This window comes from Ceratotherium simum, chromosome 29, assembly GCF_057802395.1.
Source record: "Ceratotherium simum simum isolate JZ-2026a chromosome 29, ASM5780239v1, whole genome shotgun sequence".
Classification (NCBI taxonomy): Eukaryota; Metazoa; Chordata; class Mammalia; order Perissodactyla; family Rhinocerotidae; genus Ceratotherium; species Ceratotherium simum.
The window spans coordinates 9335879-9359607 of record NC_141928.1 but is presented as its reverse complement, the minus strand read 5'-3'; the positions used below and the strand labels follow the sequence as shown (position 1 = coordinate 9359607).

Below are 23729 nucleotides of genomic sequence, written 5' to 3'. Positions count from 1 at the left end.
TCCTCACGGGCCCCTGCAGCAGGGGCAGCTTAGTGCCAGTGAGGGGTAGAGTGTCTATGTGTCCCCAGTGTTGTGAGAACAGTCTGCTGGAGTGTGGCTGCCGTGGGAACCTGGAGCCAGGATCTCTCTCCTCAGTGTGTAGGCAGCAGGGCTACCTGAAGTGCAGGAAGTTCCTGAGATGGTCCTCAGAGTGGGGGAGTGGCCTTCAGGCCAGGACTAAATGGGGAGCTGGGGCAGAAGGGGGCCAGGTCTGCCCAGGAGAACAGACAGCCTGGGTCTGGAGATGGGGTCGGCCCCTCACGGAGGAGATATGCCTTACTGACTTTGCCAACCTGTTAGGGCCCCGAGGCCCCCATCTCGAGCAATTGGGTGTGGGGCCTTGGGAGGCATTAACTTTGGGTGTTTATTGTCTGGACTCAGGGCTGGACTGCATCTGTGCTTATAATTTTCTGTTTTCTTTCTTGGTTTTTATTTAATAAAGACTTGTTAGTAAAGACTTGGGTTTGAGGCATGTGAATTTGGACAAATCACTTCATCTCTCCTACCCAGTTTCCTCTTAAGAGCTCCCCTACAGCACTGCATTCACAGTACGTGCCACTAGCGGTAACCACAGGGAGAGCCCACGGCCTGGAGCCCTATTTGCTGGGTCCCAGAGAAAGCACTGCAGGTATGTTCTCTCTGACCTTCTCACCACCCTGCCGGGTAGGTATTGTCCTTATTTCCAGCTGTGGAAATTGAGTCCCAGAGAGACTAAGCAGCTTGCCCAAGGACACATGGCTGGTAGAGGTGGGGCCAGCGTTGTTCCCCTGGGTATATGGCCCAGAGCCCACGGGGATGTGTAGCCCTGACACCCGGTGTCTCAGGCAGAGAGGTGATGCATGTGCACAGCCCAGCACGCATCTGGCTTGGCTCAGAGTGGCCCTCGAATGTGTAATTTGTACACCTCTTTCCCTTTCCCTTTTTGGAAATGCCACTCTGACCCAGCTTTGTGAAGGGGATCTGTGGGCAGTGGGCAGAGGAGTGTACTTTCAGGGGGCAGGAACAGGGTCAGGCACCTGGGCACTGAGATCTTCCTGTTCTCAGGCCCTGCAGTCAGGGGCTCTGGCTTTGGCTGGCCTGTTTTCCCTTCCCTGCCCCTGGGTTTGACTCCACTGGTCCTACCTGTGTAGACATCATGGTCTCTGTCCAGAGTGGTGAACTGCTTGCCATTGTGCCAGGTGAAGGAGTCGCCAGCGTTGCCATGGTAGCGCCCCAGCCGCAGCTTATAATACTCGCTCTCAGGCTCCAGGCGGAAGCTGGCATATTCTGCAAAGACCTTGCGGCCTGACCAGTCCTCCATGGTCACCAGCAGTTTGTAGTTGCCTTGGTTCGTCAGCCAGTAAATGTTCTCCAGGCCCAGCCAGTACTCACCGTCAATGTTCCCAAACCCTTGCTGGGGAAAACATGGGAGAGCGTTAGTGAGGAATATGCAGTGCCCTCAGCCAGCAGGGCCCAGCTGCCAGATGCTCAGCCCCGGACAGAGGGGCCTGGAAACAGCAGAACACAAGGCAGGCCTGGTTTCAAATCCCTACTCCCCCACTTGGCTGTGACTTGATGGGTCAGTTTGCCTGTCTGAGCCTCAGTCGTGCATCATTCAAGACTATTTAGAGAGTGCCTGCTGCATGCTAGACATTGTGCGAATGTGGGGGACACTGTTACCTTCCCCACAGGATTGCTGTAGGGACACATGTAATTTGGAAAATGGAGAGCCCAGCACATAGTAGGTGTGCAACAGGAGTTCCTTGGACAAATTGCTTACCTTCTCTGAGCTTCAGTTTCCTTCTCTGGGGATGGGCTGTGTGTGAGGGTCCCATGTAAACTCTAAAGCACCAGACAGATGTGAGCTGTGACAAACACATGCCACATCCACTCAGGCTCCCTCCTAGGTCTAAAATCTAGTGTTTTTGTTATTTGTTTTTGCATGTTGTTTTTGGGAGTCATCAGCAAGTAGCTGCCACTGAAGTCTTGAAAGTGGATGGATTCATTAATAATAATAATAATAGCCAGTATTTAGTGAGCAGTTACAGTGTACTGACACTGTTATCAGAACTTCTCATAGATTATTTTATTAGCCCTCATGCCAACCCTAAGAGCTAGGTACTATTATTATCCTCCCTAGAATGGGTGAACGGAGGCCCGGAGAGGCCTGGGTCACAGAGCGCCAGAGGGTGAGCCAGGATCCGAACCAAGAACCTGGGCTTAACCACTGTGCTCTACTGCCTCTAAGCAAGAGAATATGGAAAGGAGGAGGAAAGAGTTACAGGGCGAGTCTTCAGGGACCTCTCAAGTGGAAGCAGAGGAGAAGGAGGAGAAAGCAAAGACACAGGCTGGTCAGGAGGTGGGTTGGAGGGCAACCAGGACAGGAGGGGACACAGCAGAGCCTCGTGCAGAAGGTGGCCTGGCCAAGGTAGTTTGTAGGCTGTGCAGGTGTCGGAGGCCTAGGTTCCAGTCCCCACTCTGCCACTTCCTGGCTGTGCAACCCTGAGCAAGTTATTTCCCATTTTTGTGCGCTGGGTCCACACCAGCATCTCCCTCCTAGGGGTTACGTGGGATTAAATGAGGTAATGAGTGGAAGCACTCAGCGTGGTGCCTGGCGTGTGGCAGGCACTGAGGGAACTGAGCTGCTTTCGCAGTCCTTCGTACCACCTCTTTGTTTAGAAGAGGGAGGGAGATGTGTGGCTGAGCCCTAGCAGCCTTTCCTACTACAGGATGAACATTCACCTCCCTGGGAATAGGAGCCCGCAGGATGAGCCCTGGAATTAGGACCCCAATGTTCCCGCAGTTCTCTACAGTAGGGCCTTTGGGAGATTCTCCCAGGGCCTCGGGCTGCGAAAACAGGTCTTCCCCCATGGAAGCCCCAGCTGGGAGTACGATGCTCCCCACACCAGCATTTCTAAATTCCCACCCCGTCCGTGGGGCTTCTGTGGTCTGGACTCCTAACTCGTGTCCTACAGCGGTCAGTGGCTGGCAGGGAAGGAGCTGCTGGTCCTCACCATCCCTGGTGGGTTTGCAAAAATGGCCCTGTTAGTGTCCTTCTCACCTCAGGTGTTTATTGTTTGGGGCCACACAGGCCTGACAGGACAGCATGCACCTTCCCTCCGACTGGCTCTTTCATTGGCCTCTTGGAGTGGGCCAGTCACCATGCGGGCAGCACAGACAGGCCCAGTGGTCCTCACCTTGTATGTCTCCCAGTTTCTGAAGAAGTTGACGGAGCCGTCCAGGCGCCTCTGGATGACAGTCCAGCCCCCAGGGTCGTGTCTCTGGTCGCACCACACCTGCATGAGACGATTGGTGTTCTCTGGCTTCACCAGGTAGATGGAGCTGGTGTCGTGGCCATCCTCCAGGGCCTGCAGGCAGTCTCTCCACGGGCCTGGGGACACAGATGTGTACACGTCACAGACCTCCCTGTCGCCTGGCTACTGAGTCACATTCTCCCCCACCCCTCACTCCCAGCTGCACCCCAAGCAGGCACAACCTCCAGCAGGGCTCCAGCTGGGAGCCACAGGCCTGCAGTATGAGGGGACCAGTTTTGGTTTTGCAAGTTTGAGAAGTAATGTGATGTAAAGACAAGAGCCCAGGGCTAGGGGTCAGGATGGTTGGATTCTGAGCCCACTTTCACCTCTGACTTCCTCACGGTGTGACTTGGGCGGGCTTCATTACCTCTCCAAGCCCTCAGTTTCCCTGGCTTGTAGAAGGGAGGTCATATTTACTTCATGTGAGGTTGTAAGGATTGTTGGAGTTCCTAGAGTGATTTTTTTTCTTTTAATTTGGTTATATTGGCAAAAAGAGATGTGTGCCTACTAAAATGCAGCAGGGTTAATCAGCACGGTGTGGGCTCTGTGGCTTTGCCCCAGTGAGGTGCGTTTTCTGCTCTTCCTGAGTACTGTGGGCAGAGGTCGGCCGGCGCCACCTCAATTCTGACTCCGCAATTGCCTCTTCAGGGATGGGGCTCGGTGACAATTGCTGCAGTTTTTAGTAAACGAACTTCCCCCAAGTCACAGGGGCCCAAGCAGTGCCCAGAATTTGGCCATGTAGCCAGAGATTTCAGGGTATTTCTGAGATTCAGACATATCTTTGGGCCGGAGCTGGGGACAAGTTCCTTTTCAGCTCCATTGGTGTATGTTTCAAAGGGAGCTCACTGAGGGTCAGATACTAAGAACTCACATGATGAGGTCATTCTATAGGCAGGTCCATGAACCTACAGGATGGTGTCTAGGACACACCCCAATCCATGGCTCTCTTCTGAAACTGAGACCAGATGGGTCTGTGATTTTCTGTGACTTCACTGTGCTTGGGTGGCCCAGTCACAAGGAATGAGTGTTGCTGGGAGTCTGAAGAGCTACCGTAGGTCTTTCCCTGCCCCCACCCCCACCTCCCCTGGCGGTTTCCTGTGTTTAGATGTCGGTCACTTCAGCAAGAAGGTACAAACTTGAGTCACCAAGATCCAAATAAGCTGGGTTCTTCAGAAGGTTTCAAGACCTAGCCATTGAACTACATATTTTAAATTTTTTTTAAATTAATTAATTTATTTATTTTTCCCCCAAAGCACCAGTAGATAGTTGTATGTCTTAGTTGCACAGCCTTCTAGTTGCTGTATGTGGGACGCGGCCTCGGCATGGCCGGAGAAGCGGTGTGACGATGTGCGCCCGGGATCCGAACCTGGGCCGCCAGCAGCGGAGCGTGCACACTTAACCGCTAAGCCATGGGGCTGGCCCTGAACTACATATTTTAAAATAAATAAAGTTACCACACTTTGCTTCAGCTTCTCTTCAAAATGTTCCCCAAACCAAGAATGGTTATGATCAAAAGTGCTAAGAAAATTCTGTCTCGTTTTTTCTATTCATTTGTATGTTTATGCAACAACTATTTATTGAGTCCCAGCCCTGGCAGGTACTGTGCTGGGCAGCGGAAGCCCGGCAGGGTGGGGGCTGTGCTGATGCCCAGCAGTGGAGGAGCTGACCCCCCCAGCCTTCTCTCAGCGTGAATTCCCTTGGAGTCCTGTCCTTTCCCTCCTGTGTGTGGCCAGGCATGAGTGGCAGGTATAGTCAGCTTCTCTTGTGTAGATCAAACCTTTCCAATTCCTTCCTGGCTGGTGGTTGGGCTTGATTAGTCCACACGTGATGGTTAAACAGGAAAAGTTTGGGTTTTTGGGTCTTCGTTAGACATCTCAGGTGGGCTTTTTCTGAGGCCTTGCAGCTATGTTTGAGCATCCCCACCTGGAGCTTCACGGGAGGGCAGGAGCTGTCTGGCTCACCCCACTGTCCCCACTGCCCAATATAGCACCGAGAAGAAAGGTCGGCGTGGGTGCTTACCGCTGACAGCTAACCCAGGGGCTCCCCCTTCATCCTTCAGGGAGAAGCCTCTCACCCATTTACCTGTTCGCCAGCCCTCTTCCCCCCAAGGGGTGGGGCAGGACCCCAGGCACCCACCAGGGACCAGATGTGGCACAAGCAGCTGTTTCCTTCTTTGCCTCATGCCTCTTCCGTCCTGGGAAGGGGAGGCCCGACCTCCAGAAAGAGCATTCATGAAGGAGAAAAAGGTTTTGGCTGTGTTCGGCCCACAGCCCCAGGGACCCAGGCAGAGAATGGGAGTCTGTCCCTGACAGCTGGCGCAGAGCACGCAGCGGGTGTGGGAGGCCTCCCAGCTCCCTACCAAGTCAGAGGCACAGGCACAGGAGAGGCCGCTTGACGCGAGTGCTGGTGACGGAAGATCCGGCAGAAACCTGCAGAGCAACACCCACTGAAAACAAGCAGCCAGACCTCTGACTGCAGAGCCGCCGCGGGGCTCCTGTGGAGTTCTCAGATGGAGGGAAGGTGCCACATGGGGAGAGGCTTTGGAGGCCACTGGAGGAGTGGCAGGTCAGCCTCACGGCTCCCAGCCTGAGCTACTTGTGTGGGGGCCATCAATGGTCTCAGCTTTACCTTTGACATTTCTACAAAGGGCTCTTTTTAAAGGCAAGCATCTTAAAATGTTTGGGCTCGCCAGTCCCTTTAAGAATTTTGGGGAAGCTCTAGACCCTCTATTCAGAAAAATGCACAGACTCACACAATTTTCCTTACAATTTCAGAAGGCTAATGGACCCCCAAACCGCAGGTTATGAACCCTTAACTCTAAGAGAGTCCTGACTGGAATAGTAGTAATAATATTACTAGCTAACATGTACTGAGCATTTACTATGGGCCCCATCCATGTACTTACACACCCGATCCTCTCGACACACCATTTTACAGATGAGGAGACTGGAGAATGGTAGGTGACACCCTTGAGGTCACATGGCTGGTAAGGGGCAGACTCAGTATCCGAACCCAGGTGGTCAGGGTGGTCCAGAGCCCACACTCTAAAGCCCTTTTCTTTTTCCCCAACCAGAGTGAACGCAAGGGTAGGGGGGTCCAGGCTGACTTATCTCTGTGTCCCTAGGACTATTTTTAATCTTTGCCAGTTGGCCAGGTTAAAAAAAATTAAAATTTACACCACTTCTTTGTCAAGGTGTTAGACTTTTTTTGTCTTTGTTGGTTGGTTTTTCTTCTATGCTTACCTCTTTGTGTCCTTTACCCATTTTTCAGCTATTTTACTGTCTTCTATGATGTAGAAGAAATTTTTCTCTCCATTTTTTTTTAAGGCAAATCTGGCAATTCTTTCCTTTAAGGCTTTTAGCTATGGCATGCTTCCTAGAATCATAGAGTGGGTATGAAATAGTGTAGAAGTGTTTAGTATTTTGTGCTGTTACAAAAAAAATCTCCATATGTCTCCTGCGCCCTGCACTTGGCAAGATGCTTTGCGTGACAGCCATTAGCTTCCATCAAGAACCACACGCCCTCCAGTTGTCCCTCAGAAACCCTTGCAGAGCTCTAGCAAATCTCCTGTGTTCAAACACATTCCTTTCTTACATTAAAGGCACCTGTGGCAAAGGTCAGGCACTTAGATGGATGAAAATTAGTCAGAAAAATACTTAGCATTGAAAAATTGGCAACAGTAAAATGATCAAGTAACAGAAAATGGTGGCAGTAAGATTATCGTGTGGCTCCATTAAAATGGTTGAGTGAAAACATCCTACTTTGATGAGAAATCTGTAACTGTTATATATACATAGTGTCATTGTGGAGGGCCAGGCACGTGTCTGACTTTGAGGAATCTAAGGGGGAAGTGTGGGGCTGGGGACAGGACCCCAAACTTGGAATCGGGAGCCCTCAGCTCAAATGTTGGTGGCCTTGTCTCCTCACAGTGTGACTTTGGGCAGGTCCTCATTGAGCCTGAATTTCTTCTTCTGTAAACAGGGGGAAAGAACCTGCCTGTCCTGAGGGTCCCACCGACACAGGGGCACCCACCTGGCCGACCAGGCAGGTGCCAGTGAGGATTCTCTCTTTTTCTGTCCTTTGATAGATGAAAGCTGATAGTTTTGAAGTCGTCCGCTCCCCACTGTCCACCCCGTCACAAACAGGTTACTGTATTTGCTTTTGAATTTCCACGACTAAATGTAAGATTATTTACTGATAGATGTTTTCCACAAAGGTGTATTTTGAAAGTCAGAACTTCAGTGGAGAGGGCCACAAAGATATGTATTGAAATGAAGAATGGAAATCTGTTTTGTCAATGAAACCGCGTTTCCAGTGTGCAGAGGGCAGAGCCCTCCCTTTGAAACAGTGCAAAGTGCCCGGGCGGTATTTCACTTGGCTCCCCTTCTGAAAGGGCGGCTCTGCCTCGAGCACTTGGCCAACACTAACTCGGCAGCACCAAGGCTCCCAGTGGAGTGAGCGCCCCGACCTCATCTCTATAAAGACCATATTTACACACGGTATAGCTGCAGCCGGAACATTCCACGTGAAGGGAAGTGCAGCCGCTGTGGCCAAGCTGAGTCTGCGAGGTGCCCTAGAGAAGCAACACAGGGTGTAGAAAGCATGTGGGACCTGGAGTTGGGAGGCCTTGGGGACAAGGGATATTGGCAATGGGAACACACATCATACAGGGCTTGGGCCCCCAAACCCCGATGTTGAACCTGATAAGTGTGGGGGGTGATCAGGTTTGGCTGCCTAAGTCCCTTCTTTGCTTCCTTCCTGTTCTCTGGGGTTTTTGACAGAAGGATCCGGCACACAAAGAACATAGCTGCCCAGGAAACTGGGAATCACTTCTTGATGGCTGATCCAGTGCTCAGTATCCCCAGTGCAGGCCCCTTCTGGTAAAGCAGAGTTGGAGCCTGCAGCCAGGCCAGACCTAAGTGTTACTTCCTAGTCCCACTGTCTGCAGGTCTGGGCCACACCAGCTTCAGCCTGACTTGCCCACCCAGGCTCCAGTGGAGAAATGGGCTCGCCAACTGTATTAACTTTCAGTGCAGCCACCCCTCCTCCGAGGGAAACGTGGCCCCATGAATATCTGACCAAGCCCACTGGTGGCTCCCCTGGAGGCCGGGAGCTCAGAAGTGGGTGACAGGGGGGCCTGTGTGGGCGGGAGTGATACCTCTTCTCCCTGGCTGCACCTGCGGCATGGGGAGAGGAGCAGAGTCCTTCCCGGCTGTGAGATGGGCTAGACCACGTGGCTGGCCAGCAGTCTGACAGGCCACTTTCCCTGCTAAGCCCAGGTCTCAGGAACTGACCACCTGAGGCTGGGTCTAGGCATCTTTGCCATAAGCAATTTTGCACAAACATTTTCCCACCCAACTAATTGGCCATAAAGGCAATTTTGCCATAAAAGATAACATAACTGGTTGACAGTTTGGTTTCATTTGGTTACAAATATGCATCCTAGTATTTGGATGTCTTAATGAAGACATTTTAGTGAAAAAAAGAAAAAAGAGTGTGATGCTGACCAAGGAGATGAATCAACAAGCAAAAAAACAGTGTAATACTGTGAACGAAAGACTTGGAAGACTGAGTGCTTAGGTAACAATCCACAAAATCAAATCAGCTCTTTGCACAGTATTGCCATGAATCTACACACATTTAAATACTCAAGTACTTGTGTTCAAATATTGTTTTCATTTTTTGCAGTCTTTAATTTTGTTATTAATTTCTCATGTTTTATTATGTCTTTTTTAATGTCCCTCTTTATTTTTTGTTATTTTATCTTTTACGACAAAATTGCCTTACAGCCAGTTAGTTGTGCCACGAAAATGCTGATGGCAAAGATGCTTACGGCGAAAATACCTGACATGCCTGAGGCTGCACAGAGGACCGTGTGGCCACACAGAGGACCATGTAGCCTGTGGGAAATGTTCTGGGGGTGTTTTAGTCCATATGTGGGCACTGGGGAGAGCCTTCTGTGATATCACTAAGACACACTCTGCTCTGGGGTGAGAACTAGATGCTGTTTTCAGTTATTCTCACTGATGATCTGTCTCCAAAAGGTCTTTTTGCCACTCCCTGAAACATTTCTCTAACAGGAGAAATGACTAGTGGTTGAAATTGGACCTGGAGTTTCCTCCTCAAATTAATCCATCTGAGAGCCAGGGCGCGTAGACTGCTTAGGGGTGAGTCCTGCCCTCCAGTATCGGGACTCGCTGGGCATTTGTGTGAGGGCAGGAGAGCAGGCACCTGGGGCGGGGGGCGGGGAGGAGCGGTTACGTGTGCTGCTCAAGTCTCCTTTATCCAGAAGGCTTGGGAAAATAATATTTTGGTTATGAACATATATATGCTATGTCAATCACCACTTTTCAGTGAGCCAGGGTACAAAACAATAACCCAAACACAGGAGCAACTGGTACATTCCCAAAGGCATCAGGTTCCTTCAGGGCCTCAGAGTTGACATTATGAATATCATTTCTGGCCCTTCTGGGGAAAGGGTCCAAATGCTCGTGCCCGCTTTTCAGGCCGCTGTAAGTCCTCAGACAACGAGCATGGTGCCAGGGGCTGACGAGCTTTTCAGAAGTTTATGAACGTGTTTGAGGCCTAAAAAAATTTATTGGCTCTAAAATATGAAAACTGCAAAATCAAAATTTATAAGTATATAATTAAATTTCTACAGAGTATAACATCTTGTCAAGTTCAGTAATTGTTAAATTTAGTCTTCATAAAAATGTTATTACTTTTGAAAACAATTTGTAGGTTAGATTTTTCTCCCTTCTCAAGAATTCCTGAGCATGCCTGATGTTTGCCGAGAAAGCAGAGCCAACCATAAATTCATTGCGTTACTCTTGGCCAAATGATTTCAAAAGCAAAGTTATTAAAATTCTTTCAAAATTTTTACAGTAAAAATTATATTAGATGTGTGAGGCGGGTGTATTTCAATATATTTGATACACTCTGAGGCCTCCCAAATATTAGAGCTCCGAGGGCTCATGTGGAGCTTAGTGGGATCCTGTTTCTGCCTCTTTGACCTCAGGAGAAACAGATGTTGCAGGGTTGCTCCCCAGAGAACACTTTCAAAAGCATTGTGCCCACTTCTAGATTTCCATCAGCATCCTTGGGTGGGAGGAGAAACAGGGACTTGAAAGCAATTTGAAAAAGAGGTTGAACTAGGAGGGGCTGTGGTGGGCTCACCATGTGCAGAGGTGAGCAACTCACTGTGGCTCCCGGGATGAGTGGGAGTGAAGGCCTGGGGCTCCTGGGGGCAGTGGTCAGTGGCGCCCGAGGCTGCCTGGATGAGGGCGGTCACTGCAGGTGGAGCTGGGCAGTGCACTGAGGCTCCCGGGTGCCGTGATGAGAAGGAGCAAGACTCCCTCAGTCCAGAGATTGGTGGTGCTGTTCTGCGGGCACATCATGGAAGAGCTTATCAGACCTGTGACTGCAACCCACAGATACTGGATGGGCGGCCATCCTGTTAACCCTTTCCAAGAAAGAGAATCAGCTATGGGCTTGTTCTTAGAAAACCTATGTTGGCCTTCATTGATCACCTTTTAATTTTTCAAATGCTCACAAACCCCTCTTTATAATCTTTTCTATAATTTTACTGGGGCTTGAGCACAAGCCAATTAGTATGTAATTTCTAGTATTTTTTCCTTTTTCTGAAAACAGGACATTTGCCCAGCATCAACCTTGGTCTTCGTGATTTCTTGATGATTGCTGGCAGTGGTTCTGAGAGCCTATCTGCAAGGCCCTCTGCCCTCCTCATCACCTCCTCCAGGAAGTCTTCTCCAACCCCAGAAGACCTACTTAATCCTCCTCAAGGTTCCCAGAATGCCTTGTATGTTTATTTTTACTGGAATAGAGTAAGAACGATGACTACCATGTATCTAGAGCCTTTGACCTGCCAAGTGCCTTACATGCTCTTTCATTTCATCCTCACGAGCCCCTGCAACAGTGAGGAAACGAAGGCTCGGAGAGATCACACAGCGGAAAGTGCAGGATCTGAGATTAGAGCTCAGCTCTGCCTCCCGAGCCCTGCTTCTTTCTACTGCACTGTGCTGCGGCTCTCACACCGTGTTAGGATCGTTGAGGGTCTGTCTCCCCACCAGACTGTGGGCTCCTTCAGGGCAGGAGCCTCCTCAGGGCAGCGGTTGTGTATTGATCTTCCTGGTCTAGCCCTGAGAGTCACTTGGTGCACCACGTGCCTTCCTCCATCTCCATCTTCTCACCACCGTGAGCTGTATTCCCTTGGTCATCTTCACTCTGTTTTTTCCCTTTTGAGAACCAATAATAATAAGTCCGTCTGGAAACAAGAACCCCATAACAGAGGATAACGGGCATCCAGACCAAACTCTGGGACAGGAAACCTGTTGTATGGGGAAGTCTGGACAGGCTATAGTAGCAGGCCTGCACGTTGTCTGGGGCAGTGTCAGAAGGTTGGATTTTCTGTTCTTTTGGCTGTTACTAGACATATCACCTAAGATATCTTAATGTCAACATTTAGAAAAATTTTAAAAACTATTTGTCATTTAAACTAAAATTTTCTTAGCAAAATTTCTCACTGCATGTACAGTAATTTTAACTTAAATTACTATATTCAAAAAATCTAGGGGCTGGCCCCGTGGCTTAGCAGTTAAGTGCGCACGCTCCGCTACTGGCGGCCCGGGTTCGGATCCCAGGCGCGCACTGACGCACCGCTTCTCTGGCCATGCTGAGGCTGCGTCCCACATACAGCAACTAGAAGGATGTGCGACTATGACGTACCACTATCTACTGGGGCTTTGGGGAAAAAAAGGGAAAAAAAAGAAGGAGGATTGGCAATAGATGTTAGCTCAGAGCCGGTCTTCCTCAGCAAAAAAAAAAAAAAAAGAGGAGGATTAGCATGGATGTTAGCTCAGGGCTGATCTTCCTTACACACAAAAAAATCTATTAAGGGAAAAATCACTTATTTATTTTTAAAAAAGGTTGACATTAAACCAATCCAAGTCCTGTGGCTCCATTGGCTCATCTTGGGGTACAGGGCCAGGATCATCAGGTTTACTGTCAATGTATTCTTCTTTCAGAGTCATCACAGGGGACGCTGAAGTTGAGGCGTTACTTTTACAACAGTGCGCTACCCGTTTCAGTCAACAAACCTAACCACCCCTGTTTTAGACACTTAGTATGATGCTAAGTTAATTCTGCTTTCTTTATCATATTTTTCTGGGGGAGCATCTCAGGGTTATGACAGTCTACTGCATCAATTCACCACCACAATCCATTTGTGTGACTAGTGAGCTGCCCACAGATGCCTAAACTCCAGGATTTTCTAGATTACTTGCAGTTTGCCAAGTGCCAAACTGTTGGGATTTCCAGGCCACAAGATGCCAGATCGCCACTTTTAACTGCAACAAGTTGATAGTTTATCTCCTGGGGCTGTAAATAGCCTGAGCATTTAGCTGAGTGTCTCTCTTGGAAAACGCTTGAGGAATAGAGGGGAGAGCTTGCCATCAAACTCAAAAGGCTCTTTGTGGTCAGTTCCCCAAGGTGCTCGAGGAGGAGAAAAGAGAAAGCAAAGCTAGAAGGGAGATGACCCATCTCGAACTCGAGTGGCTTTTGTTTATGAAGAAGCCAGCGAGGAATGCTCTCTGAAGTATCACTGGATTACGTAGTTCCTAATGAATTTGAGGATCTTATTTTGTTCAACAAAAAGATTTGAGAAACAAGACAGCATAGTACAGTGAAAACAGCGCAAGCTCTGGAGACAAGAGACCTGGGTTGGGTTTTCCCTCAGCATCTGTGACCTTAAAGGCCGAGTCACTGGTGGCTACCGTCACCCTCACCCTCACCCTCCTCCTCCTCATAATTCCCAGGTGCTTCTCCAAGGCTCCACAGTGCGTCAGGCTTGGGAGCCCAGTTGGCTAGAGCTGGTCTGCACATGGGACCCTCAGCTTTTCACCCAGATTGATGATTGCTGGACCTCCACAGGAATGGAAGCCGCAGTGAGAAATAGTTCCTCGTCTATTTTAAAACACACCATTGTGCTAGGGAACCACAGTCTAACGTACGTATCTCCTACCTCCCAGGGGGAAATAAAACCCAGGGGGAGCATCCATCTAGGAAGACACTCTTGTTAAGCTGCCGTGCCTCCCTGGCCACAGCCCATCTGTTGTGAGGAATGGGTGGTTTCCATGTGGTGTCAGTGAAGCAATGTGGTTGCCACCTAAAGTGGCCCGAGGCACAGATCATAGCTACTGGTTTTTATATAGAGTTAACGTATTTAAAGAAATCAGGACTTCCGACTTGGCTGTACTTTGAAATGCTGAGTAGAAGTAACTCCAGAGAATTTGTCCCATTTTGATAAAAGTTAAAAATCAGCTTTATCTGCAGCTTCCGTTGGGTCTTTTTACCACAAGTCGGGTGTGTGTTTTCTATGGGAGAGCTCAGTTCTTTTAGACGCTCTGTAGTATGATGCTAATTTAATTCTGCTTTATCTTTGTGCGTGTGTGTGGCATCTCAGGGTTATGACTCAGTCTACTACATAAATTCACCACAGCAATGCATTTGTGTGACTAGTGGGCTGGCCACAGGTGGTTGGTTCCATTGTTTCCCCCTAGACCTGATCAGGAGGGCAGCATGATATCGGTGGGTTCGCAGTGACGTCTCGTGTTATTAGAACGGTGAGAATTCTAATAACAAATCTACCAACTCTGTTCCCAGAGCTCTTTTACAAGGAGCTGCTTGGAACCCAGTACATGAAATAGTGATAGAGAGTCAGGTTGCAGGCAGCTGGCACCTGGGGCCAAGTCAAGCATTTACAGAGTGATTTTCACACCAGTTCCCCTCCAGCCTTTCTGTGGAAATGTGCAATATCCCAGAGTAGTTAAGACCGACTTGGGTTTGAGCCTTGGCTGAGCTACTTACTAGCTGTGTAATCTTGGCTAAGTTACTTAACCTCTCTGAACTTCAATATCCTGGAAGTTACAAGTCCAAGGACCAATCTTGGTCTGCCATTCATAGGCCCTGAGACAGAAGGCTGTGCCAGGGGATCTGAGAGGGCCCTAATGAGCTCTAATATGTTATGATTTTACGGCCCCATCTTTATCGATTGAGAAACAAACTGTGCTGTGTTCTCTTTTTCGGGAGAGAAAACAGCTAGAAATGCCTACTCCTTTAGGTTTTTAAAGATTCATTTCAGACAAGCCTCGCTGTGGCAGCTGGTGGTAACACTGCTTTTTCTTTGATCCGTCTCCAGGATGGGCACTGTGGCAGGAGGGCTGGCATGTGCGTGGCTGTGCCTGGGCTGAGCTGAGGAGCAGTGTCCCAGGCCTCCCAGAACCATCTTGGGAGAAGGCCAGGGCTGAGGCTCCATCCTGTCCTTTCCTCTTAGAGAGGGAACCCCCCCACCCAGCCTTCCTCTTTAACAGACCTGATTGACAGGTGTGTGTATGTCGAGGGTATATAGGTGGAGAAGAACGTGTGAATGTAAGAAAGAGTGGAGAGGAAGGGAGGGCAGCAGCAGAACCATTGGGCCCAGGAGGAGAGGGCCACAGGCAGGGCCATTGGGCCCAGGCCTCATCACAAGCATCATCCTAACTGAAATGCCCCCAGGTCTGGCCAGACCTGAGCGAGACGGGACAAAACCCAAGTGAGACGCCAGGGAAGCCAGGAGCTGCCTGGGCCTCCCTCCCTCAGGCTCTCAGAGGCCTGGGCCTGGCCCAGGTCCAGGTCCAGCCTGTTACTGTCTGGCTGGGAACAAGCTGGTGAGTGCTGCTTCAGATAAGCGGCCCTGACTCCCTCAGTCCCCTGGGGAAGGGTGTGCTGTGGGCTGTGCAGCCCAGACAATGAGGAAAGGAGTGGATGGCTCTAAGGTTGTGGAATGAGAGAGTTAGAAGCTGCCAAGGCTTGAGTGCAAAGGTGTTTAATTGCAAAGGTGTTTCTGGTGAGTGATGTCGCCTGAACAAAGAATCTGTGGGGGGAGCACAGAAGAAGGTTGTGTCTTCCAGGACCAGAACCTACCCCCAAGCTCTCAGAACAGGCCTGATAAGAGCTCTCTGCTGCTTGGCTGAGAGAGACCATCTGCCTTTCCCGCCTGCTTAGTCCAGCACCAGGAAACGGCAGGGCCCTCCTGGGCCACTCTCTTCAGGGCTCTGTCTGCCCATTCAGCTTCCACAGCCGGGTGCCCAGTCCCAGCTGGTGATGGCTGTGTGGGAGCTCAGAGGTGAGAGGGGTCACAAGGAAACTGTTACTAATAATCAGTACCAACATTTGAGGGCTTTGATTAAAAAAAAAAAAAAAGGTAAATTATAGTGCATTCAGGTTATCTCCGTAAAAAATCGCTGCCATTCCCTCCCATTCTGGTGTGCTTTCTTAAGTGGGAGAGAAAGGGGGTTGGGTGCATGCAGGAGCCTTGGAATGCACACAGCCCGTGCTGGATTGTGAACGTGAAGGAGCAGGGGATCCAAACCATTTGAGGTGCCAGGAGTAGGGCCGTGCCCCTGGGTCTTTACATGGACTCATCTCCATCAGGGACCCACTAGTAACTCGGTTTCCCAACTCCCAAGTCCGCCTGGTAAACTCTTAGAAATCCTTCAAGGTGCAACGCTGAAGTCCCCACCTCTGTCCAACTTTTCCCCTCTATTCCAGGGAGGCTCAGTCGTGCCACCTGAGTGTCCCTGTAGCCCCTCATTCGCCCCTCTGCAGAGCTCTTAGCACACTGTGGCATTTCCACAGTGACCGCAGAGCTGTGGTTTTCACTGCATTCCTACTTTCAGGTTGGGGTTGCATACTTGGTTATGTTGGTCCCATAAATTCTCTCATTCTGGAAACTTTGGTCCTGGCAGATGCTCCTTCTCAGAGAAATCGTTTGTCAAACCTGATGTGCTGAATGTAGGGGATAGAACTGGTGGGCACTGGGGGGACCCCAGTGCATTCATGCATCTGCCTCCTCCCCTAGACTGAGTTCCTGGAGGTCAGGGACCATAGTTGTTGGCTGCCCCACATGACATCATATCACGTGCCTGATTGCACTGAGTTTCCACATCAACCCTGTGATATTATGACTCTTGTCCCTACTGTACAGAGGAGAAAATTGAGGCTCAGAGGAGTTGAGTAACTTTTGCATGAGCAAACAGCTAATGGGGGGAAGGGGATGCAAGCCCAGGTCTTTATTCCTGCACTGTATATCTATCAGCTTGGTTCAAGCTCAGGAATGTTCTGAAATTGTTGAGTCAGAAACTAGAGATGCTTAGGCAAGAAGAGATCTATTGGGTAACCATTGAGGTCAGCCTGACTCACGCCAGGATTATAATAACATTCAGCAGAGCCTCCATTTGGTGCCCAGGGGCACGTTTTACCCTCTGGGTATTCTATCAAGACATGTTAGCACACTCTGCCCTCTCTTTTGGAGCTTCTGATTTAAAACAGACGTATGTACAGATGAACATATGCTGTAGAATGTCAGAGCTGAAAAGGGACTGTTTGTTTATTTCAATCTCCTTGTTTCAAGATGAAGAGACCAAGACCAAAGGTAACTCACAACTACCATGTATTGAAACTTACCATGGGCCCAGCACTGTGCTAAACATATTTTTTTTTGTAGTATTTCGTTTAATCCTCAGGTAGGGACTATTTTAATCTATCCCCAATTGACAGATGAGGAAACTGAATCTCTGAGGGGCAAAGTGACTTGCTTAATGTCCCAGAGCTAATCAGTGGGGGAACCAGAATTTGAATCCAGGTCAGTCTGCTTCAAAGCACGTTCTCAACCCACACCCCCAGTAGAGGGCTTTCCTGTGAGGTGCTGCAGGCGCATGCTCTGCCCCACGCCTCGCTCCCTGACCCCTGCCGTGGACCTGCAAACAATGCAGCCCTGTCTGTTGCAAGGCCACCCTCCTGCACTCAGGTTCAGCCCCTCTCTGGAATTAGCAAGAAGCTGCTCTTCCCAGTACCGGTGGTTATTTTCAGAAATGTGAAGTAAGTGTAAAACAGGATATTTTCAGTAAAAATATCTCCCTGCTTATACAGTGAAGTGGTACCAAAATCACTGACTTGGAGCAGATTTGTGGTTATTAGTTTTTGTAAAGATGAATCTAGTTCCATATGACAGCCTGTTTGGAAGGCTCACAAGGTCCAGATGAATGAGAGGCTGAGCTTCAGGGGCCTGGGCTCATTCACCCCCAGAGTCCTAGAGCACAGAGGAGTCAGCCCTAGATTTAAAGTGAAAAAGTCTGAATTTAACTCCAGCTTGAGGATCCTAATAAGACAGTGTACAAGTTACTTAACCTCTCAGTAAACCTTCCGTAGGAGCTCAGGGGTTAATGATGTAAGTGACGTAATACATGTGAAAGTGCCCAGCACCAGTGTCTTGGTCAAGCTTCAAAACCCCATTCCTCCACCATAATGATATTCTGAGAATTACCATATTTTAAGATGAAACATGTATTTAAGAGTATATGGAACAATCAGTGAAAATTCTAGACAGCAGCAGACTCTAGGAAACATGTGGACTTTAGAAAGTCCTCCTCCCCATCCCCCAGCCCGACAGTGTGTTTATCATACTTTTCCTGTGATAACACTTTTCCTTTGGCCTGTTTCCTCGGTGAGCATTTACCGAATGCCATTTCTGTGCCAGGCACAGTACAAGAGCTCGCAGGAGACATCCTCCTGGCCGACACAGAGCATCTAGTGCAGAGCCCCAACAGCTACAGGCCTGAAGTTCTTTCCTATCAGAAGCCAGAGAACATCTGTTCCCGTCTGAGACTCCCCATTTTTCCTGGTTCCTTTACCTTGGAGCATCCTTCTAAGGAATGTGGTCCCCCTCTCACCCCACCAGCTCCAGCGGCTTGGCCCAAGGGACTGCTGGGGGATTGCGCAAGTCTCTTGGCCTGGCTTCAACTTGCCGTGGCTTTTCCCCCACTTGTGGTCACAGCCAAGGGAAGCCTGGCGCCTGACGCTGAGGCCCGGATGGAGCGGGCTCCCGGAAGGACTTACCCGACGGCTTGTCTGTGGAGGATGGGAGGCTGGTGAGGGTGGGCATGGTGGGCAGAGGGGGGGGCGGCAGCACCTTCAGGTTCTGGTCACTCTGGATCTCGTTGGTGGAGATCTGATTGATGATGCGGTTGTAGGGGGGCGGCTGGTAGACCGGGGGCGGCTGATAGACCCGGGGCGGGGCGGCGGGGGGCGGCTGGGGCACGGGCCTGGCGGCGGGCATCCTCTGGCAGTGCTCCTCGAGCTGTGCAATGATCTCCGACTGGTTGTGGGCCAGTGTGGCCAGGTGCTGGTACTTGTGCTCCAGGTCCTTGTACTTGCTGGCCAGCTGCAGCATGTCAGCCGTCTGGTTGAGGATCCTGTTCTCCAGCTGGGAGAGCTCCAGCGCGTTGTCCCGCTTGCGGATGATCTCATGCAGGAGCTGCATGTAGAGCTGCGTGACCCGCGAGTTCATGTTGCGGCTCTCCTTGCGCAGCAGCTTCACCTCGCTCACGATGCCGCCGTCCACCTCCACCAGCTGCTGCAGCGTCTCAATCTGTCGCTTCTGTTTGAGCAGCTCATTGTTGAGCAGCTCCAGCTCCTGCTTGTGCACTCGGTTCTCCAGGAGCACCTCGGGCTCCTTGGAGTTGACGCAGATGGCGCCTGTGACCCGCTGCTGGGGCACAATGAAGGTGTAGGTGCACTTGTCCTGGGACTCACCGGCCCGCTTGTACCTGTTCAGGTAAATGTACTCGCTTGGCGAGCCCTCCTCAGTGCCCTCAAAACCATCCTTTTGGCCCGCAGCGGCTCCCATGGCAGCCAGTAGTCCCAGCCACCAGCACGTCACGCACAGCGACCTCATGGTCCTTGCAAAATGGTGGTTCTTCTTTGCAAACAGAGCCTATGAAAACCTGAAAGTAAACAGAAGGGGAGACTCAGTAATGGTCCTGTCACTGCCATTGCCCTGTGCCATAAGTGAGCTCAGCCTTCTCGCCAGGCAGATCTTTCCAAAAACGCAGCTTCAGGAGGCAGCCCTTCTGAGAGCAACAGAAGGAGACAGGCAGGCCCTAGCAGAGGTAGGAAGGAAAAGGGAGGGGACCAGAGCATCTGAAGGCAGGAGGCCATGGCCCTGCCACTGCTGGAGCCAGGTCCAATGCACACAGCCGTCTCGCTGAGCTCGTGGCCCAGAGCCTGAGAACCACCTGAGGGCAGCCTGAGGTTGGGGAGAGGAGGCAGAGGAATTGTTGTCCGATCTCCCTTCTCCTCTGCCCCCCACTCCTCAGACTGTTAAGTCTCCCCATTCTGCACTTTCATAACCCGCTGGACTTTCCCTTTGTAACGTCTATCACAGTTATGATGAATTGGAGTTCTCTGTGATCTCCCCTGCTGGACCCTCTGCCTCATGAGGGCAGGCACTGTGTCTCATTCAATCCTGTAATCCACAGGATGCTGTCCTAAGCACACTTCCAGCAAATATTTGTTAAATGAATGAATTGCTAGACATAATATGGAATGTGTTGAGTGTGTAGTGGACAGTGTCAATGGAATGATGTGTCTAGTCACATGGCTTTGGTCTGTGTTTTAGCCAAGCTACAGAGCCCAAACAGGAACAAACAACTGAGCTCTTCTAAATCCAAATATTTGCAACAACCAGTAACTGCATGGTCTCGATCATTGCAACGTGATTAAACTAGGCGGGAACAGAAAACAGACATGTGTGTCTGGATTTTTTTCTATTCTTGGACCATTCACTCTTTCTCCAGATATCCATCCAACATCTGTGATATGCCAGGTAGAATACTGGCTGCTGGAGATACAGCTGCAAACAGGATAGAGCCAGCCCTGCCCTCACGGGGCTTACCCATCATCACGCAATCCCTAAGTGCCGTGCAGCACAAGCAGTATGTGCTGTGAAAGGGTATAACGGGGAACTGACCTAATGAAGGGGTCAGAAAAACTTCCTTGAGAAAGTGACCTTTACGCTGACCCTTGAGGGATGAGTAGGAGTTAGCCAGGCCCAGAGGGAGGGGATGGACATGCACAGATCCCTCGTCTCGCCTACTCAAGGACATTGCTCCAGCAATTCTCCCCATTTCTCCTGCATGATCACATTTTTTCCTACAGTCATGCTGTTATTTCTCTCAACTTAAAGAAAATCCTCGTGACCTCACATCCCCTCTCCAGCTACTATTCCACTTCTCTGCTCCTCTTTTTAGCAAAGCCCTCCAAAGAGTTGCCTACACTGTTTCCAGAACATCCCTCTCTTCCTGTCCTCTCTTGAGCCCACTCTCGTCAAGCCTGGACCCCGCTTCACTCCAAGCGCTCTAGAAAGATCACCAGTGGCCTCCACTTACCAGACCAAATGGCCAGTTCTTGGTCCTCGTGAATTCTTGGCCTCTCCATACTGTGGGACATGGTTGATCACTCCCTTCTTGGACTTCCTGTCCTGAGTGCCACCCTCTCCTCCTGTCTCACTGGCTGCTCTGTCTGAGTCTCCTTTGCTGGTTCATCTTCCTGTTCCTGTCCTGGGAGGCCCAGAGCTCAGTCCTCAGACCTCTTCTTTGCCTTGGTGATCTCGTCCAGTCTTGTGGCTTTGATTACCTTCAAGTGCTGAGAACTCCCACGTTTATCTGTCCAGCCTGGACCCCCCCTGGCTCCAGACTGGTACGTCCAGTCGCTTCTTTGACATTTCCAGTCGACTGTCTACTAGACGTCTCAAACTCAGCTTATCCAGAAATGGACCTGCTGTTCCCCACACCTCCATCCAACCTTTCCATCCCAGTTTTCCCTTTGTTAATAAATGGCAATTCCGTTCTTGTTGCTCAGGCCAACAACCTTGAAGTCATCCTTGACTCCTTTCTTTCTTTCCTGTCTCACATCCAATTCACCACCAAATTATAATAGCAGTATCCTGGAAATATTCCCAGGATCCTACTGTTTCTCCCCACCTCCCTGCACCCTGGTGTTACCCACTGTCACCCCTCACCAGGCCCTAACTAGTCGCCCTGCTCCTGCCCTTGCGCACTACAGTCTGTCCTCGACCCAGAAGCCAGTTAAAAAAAAAGAAGACTTAAAAAAAAAAAAAGGTCAAATTGCGTCCGTCTTCTACTTAAAATCCTCCGGTGGCTCCTCCTTTTGGAGAAAAAGCTAACGAGTCTCTAAGGACCTCCTGATCTGGCCCTGCTCCCTCCCTGGCCTCATCCCTGACCCCTCGCCTCCTCGCTCACACCACTTCAGCCGCACTGGCCTCCTGGATGTTCCCCGAGCCTACCAGCACACTTATGACTCAGGACCTTTGCACTTGCTGTGCCCTCTCTCGAATACTCTTACTCCTTTTCCTCATTGCTCGCTGCCTTGTTTCTTTCAGGTCTTTGCTGAAATATCACCTTCCTGGTGAGGCCCTCCCTGTTTATTTAAAATTATGACCTCGCCACCTTTCCCCTCTTTCGCCTCTGTGGAGGTGGGAGCTGCACAGAGGAGGCCATTTATTATATTTATTAATAGCATCCATTTACTGAGTGCCCACTGTGTACCTGCCCCTGCACTAAACATTTTGCAAGTGTTTTCTACTTTATTGAATTCTCATAATGTCTTTTTAAGGTAAATACTGTTGTTATTTCCATTTTACAGATGAGGAAACTGAGACTCAGAGAGGCTTAGTGACTTAATCTGGTTTTTAGTGGTGAAAAACTGTTAGCATCGCCACTTTCTGATTTCACATTAATTTACGCTAAAATAACAATCACGACACAGAACCTGAGGGTTTTGTCTTCCCCAGGCCCCCTTGGGGCATCTCCGGTGAGCAACCTGGGTCCAGGCTCCACCTTGTACCAGCCAGTGGACAGTTACAAAGCAGACCTGTGCTCCCCAGGGCCCTGCTGAGCTGTTTTCCACTTGAAAGAGAAAGCCTAAGTGTGGTTCTGATGGCCAGCTCAGGCCTTTCGGGCCAGGCAGAGAAAGGTGTCTGGGAGCCCCTGATTGGGGTTGGGCCAGGAGGGAGGGCTACAGTGACGTTAGTGGAAACGAGGCTGAGTTTGTGAGTGTTTGCCTGGTTTCCAATGCACTTTGGCAGCTCCTGCACCAGCAGCCATACCCAGCCCAAACAATGGGGAGGAGCTGCCCTCCCGGCTAGGGTGGGCCTGCCTGCTGCCTTCCACCTGCAGCAGCTGGCGACAGACACCTCTCTCTGCTGGTGCTGAGGCCAATGCTGATGCCGGCCAGGGCCTCCACCTTGGCCAAGAAACTGTCAGATGCCCAGGGAGGCAACTTGGCTCCAGGAAAGGGTTGAGTTCCAAACCTTCCCAGGCCTCAAGACCTGGCAGGGTGGCACTGTTGTTGTTGAGTTCTGTCCCCTCCCAGGTGTGGGCTCTCACAGCCTCCCGGGCACAGTTTTGTGCCCTTGGACTTGCGATCCTAGAGGCTGGGCCTCTTCTGTGAAAGGGGTGATCCAACCCTCCTTGCATACTAGGTAAGGAACATGGAAGTGCTTCCAAAGCTAGAGATGGGAATAACACGATAGTGGACAGCAGAGCAGGACTAACAGTGGCGAGCGCTGACCACGCACAGGTGGTGTGTCCGGGACTTTCACCATCACCCCGAGGAGGTGCCATGATTAATTATCCCATTTTGCAGAGGGGGAGCTTGTTCCGTGTCACAGAGCTGGGCTCTGGCCAGGTCTGTCTGGCCTCACCTCCCAGCCCTGCAGCTCCGCTGGTTAGACTGGGTCCTGGCTGTCTTGGTGTCCCCAGCATCTCACACAGCGCTGGGCACAGAGCGGGGAGGCAAGAGATGTGCGAACGCGGAGACTGTACTATCTTTAAAGAGCATTTTTCGCCCTTGTTTGAGTAAGAAGAGAACCAAACTTGACAATTAACACTCGTACCGATTTTCAGGTTCCCAAGGCCCTCTGCGTACACATTCTCGTATTGAATCGTTACAGCGTTCAGAGCTGGTTAGTAAGAACATGCCGATTTGAGGGTGAGGAAACTGGAGCTCAGAGAGGTGTTGGGTGTCTTGCTCAAGGTGGCCTTGCTCCTGGTGAGACCAGTCGTGAAGCTGCACGATTCTGGCTCTTACTGTTACATTTCCATGGGATCTGGGCTTAGTGGGAGTGACTTGGAGCCGACTGGGTTACAAGAAGGAAGGGAAGGAGTAGGGTACTGTGCTGGTTGCCTGACAACGCTGTCCCGGGTAATCCAGCCAGGTTGGTATTCCCCCCGTATTGTACGTGGGGACATGGAAGCCCAGACAGGCCAAGTGACCTGCCCAGGAGCACATGGCAGATAAGAGCCAGAACTGACCCAGCCTGGAGCCTGGGTCAGCCTGACACTAAAAGCTGTGCTCTTTGCGCTGCCCTCGGTCTTGGAGTCGTTTATTTTCCTTAAAGATTCCACACACCCCTCCTCAGTTTTTTGCTAGTTTGGCAGTTCTTAATGGGCAGTAATGAGTTTGTTTACTTTTGCTCTCTTG

At 50.4% G+C, this 23729-nt stretch overlaps 2 protein-coding genes across 16 annotated transcripts in view; one reads left to right on the top strand and one right to left on the bottom strand.

Annotated features, from left to right (window-relative positions):
* RALGPS1 (Ral GEF with PH domain and SH3 binding motif 1) overlaps positions 1–23729 on the top strand; it is a 331037-nt gene that overhangs the window by 200686 nt on the left and 106622 nt on the right. The window lies entirely within an intron of this gene.
* ANGPTL2 (angiopoietin like 2) overlaps positions 1–23729 on the bottom strand; it is a 35544-nt gene that overhangs the window by 3135 nt on the left and 8680 nt on the right. Inside the window, exons 2-4 of the mRNA XM_004423469.3 lie at positions 18285–19171; positions 3216–3409; positions 1162–1432 (exon numbers count right to left, since the gene is read on the bottom strand). Coding sequence (XP_004423526.1) covers positions 1162–1432; positions 3216–3409; positions 18285–19122 — 1303 coding nt within the window. The 5' untranslated portion in view covers positions 19123–19171. The remainder of the gene's footprint in view (positions 1–1161; positions 1433–3215; positions 3410–18284; positions 19172–23729) is intronic.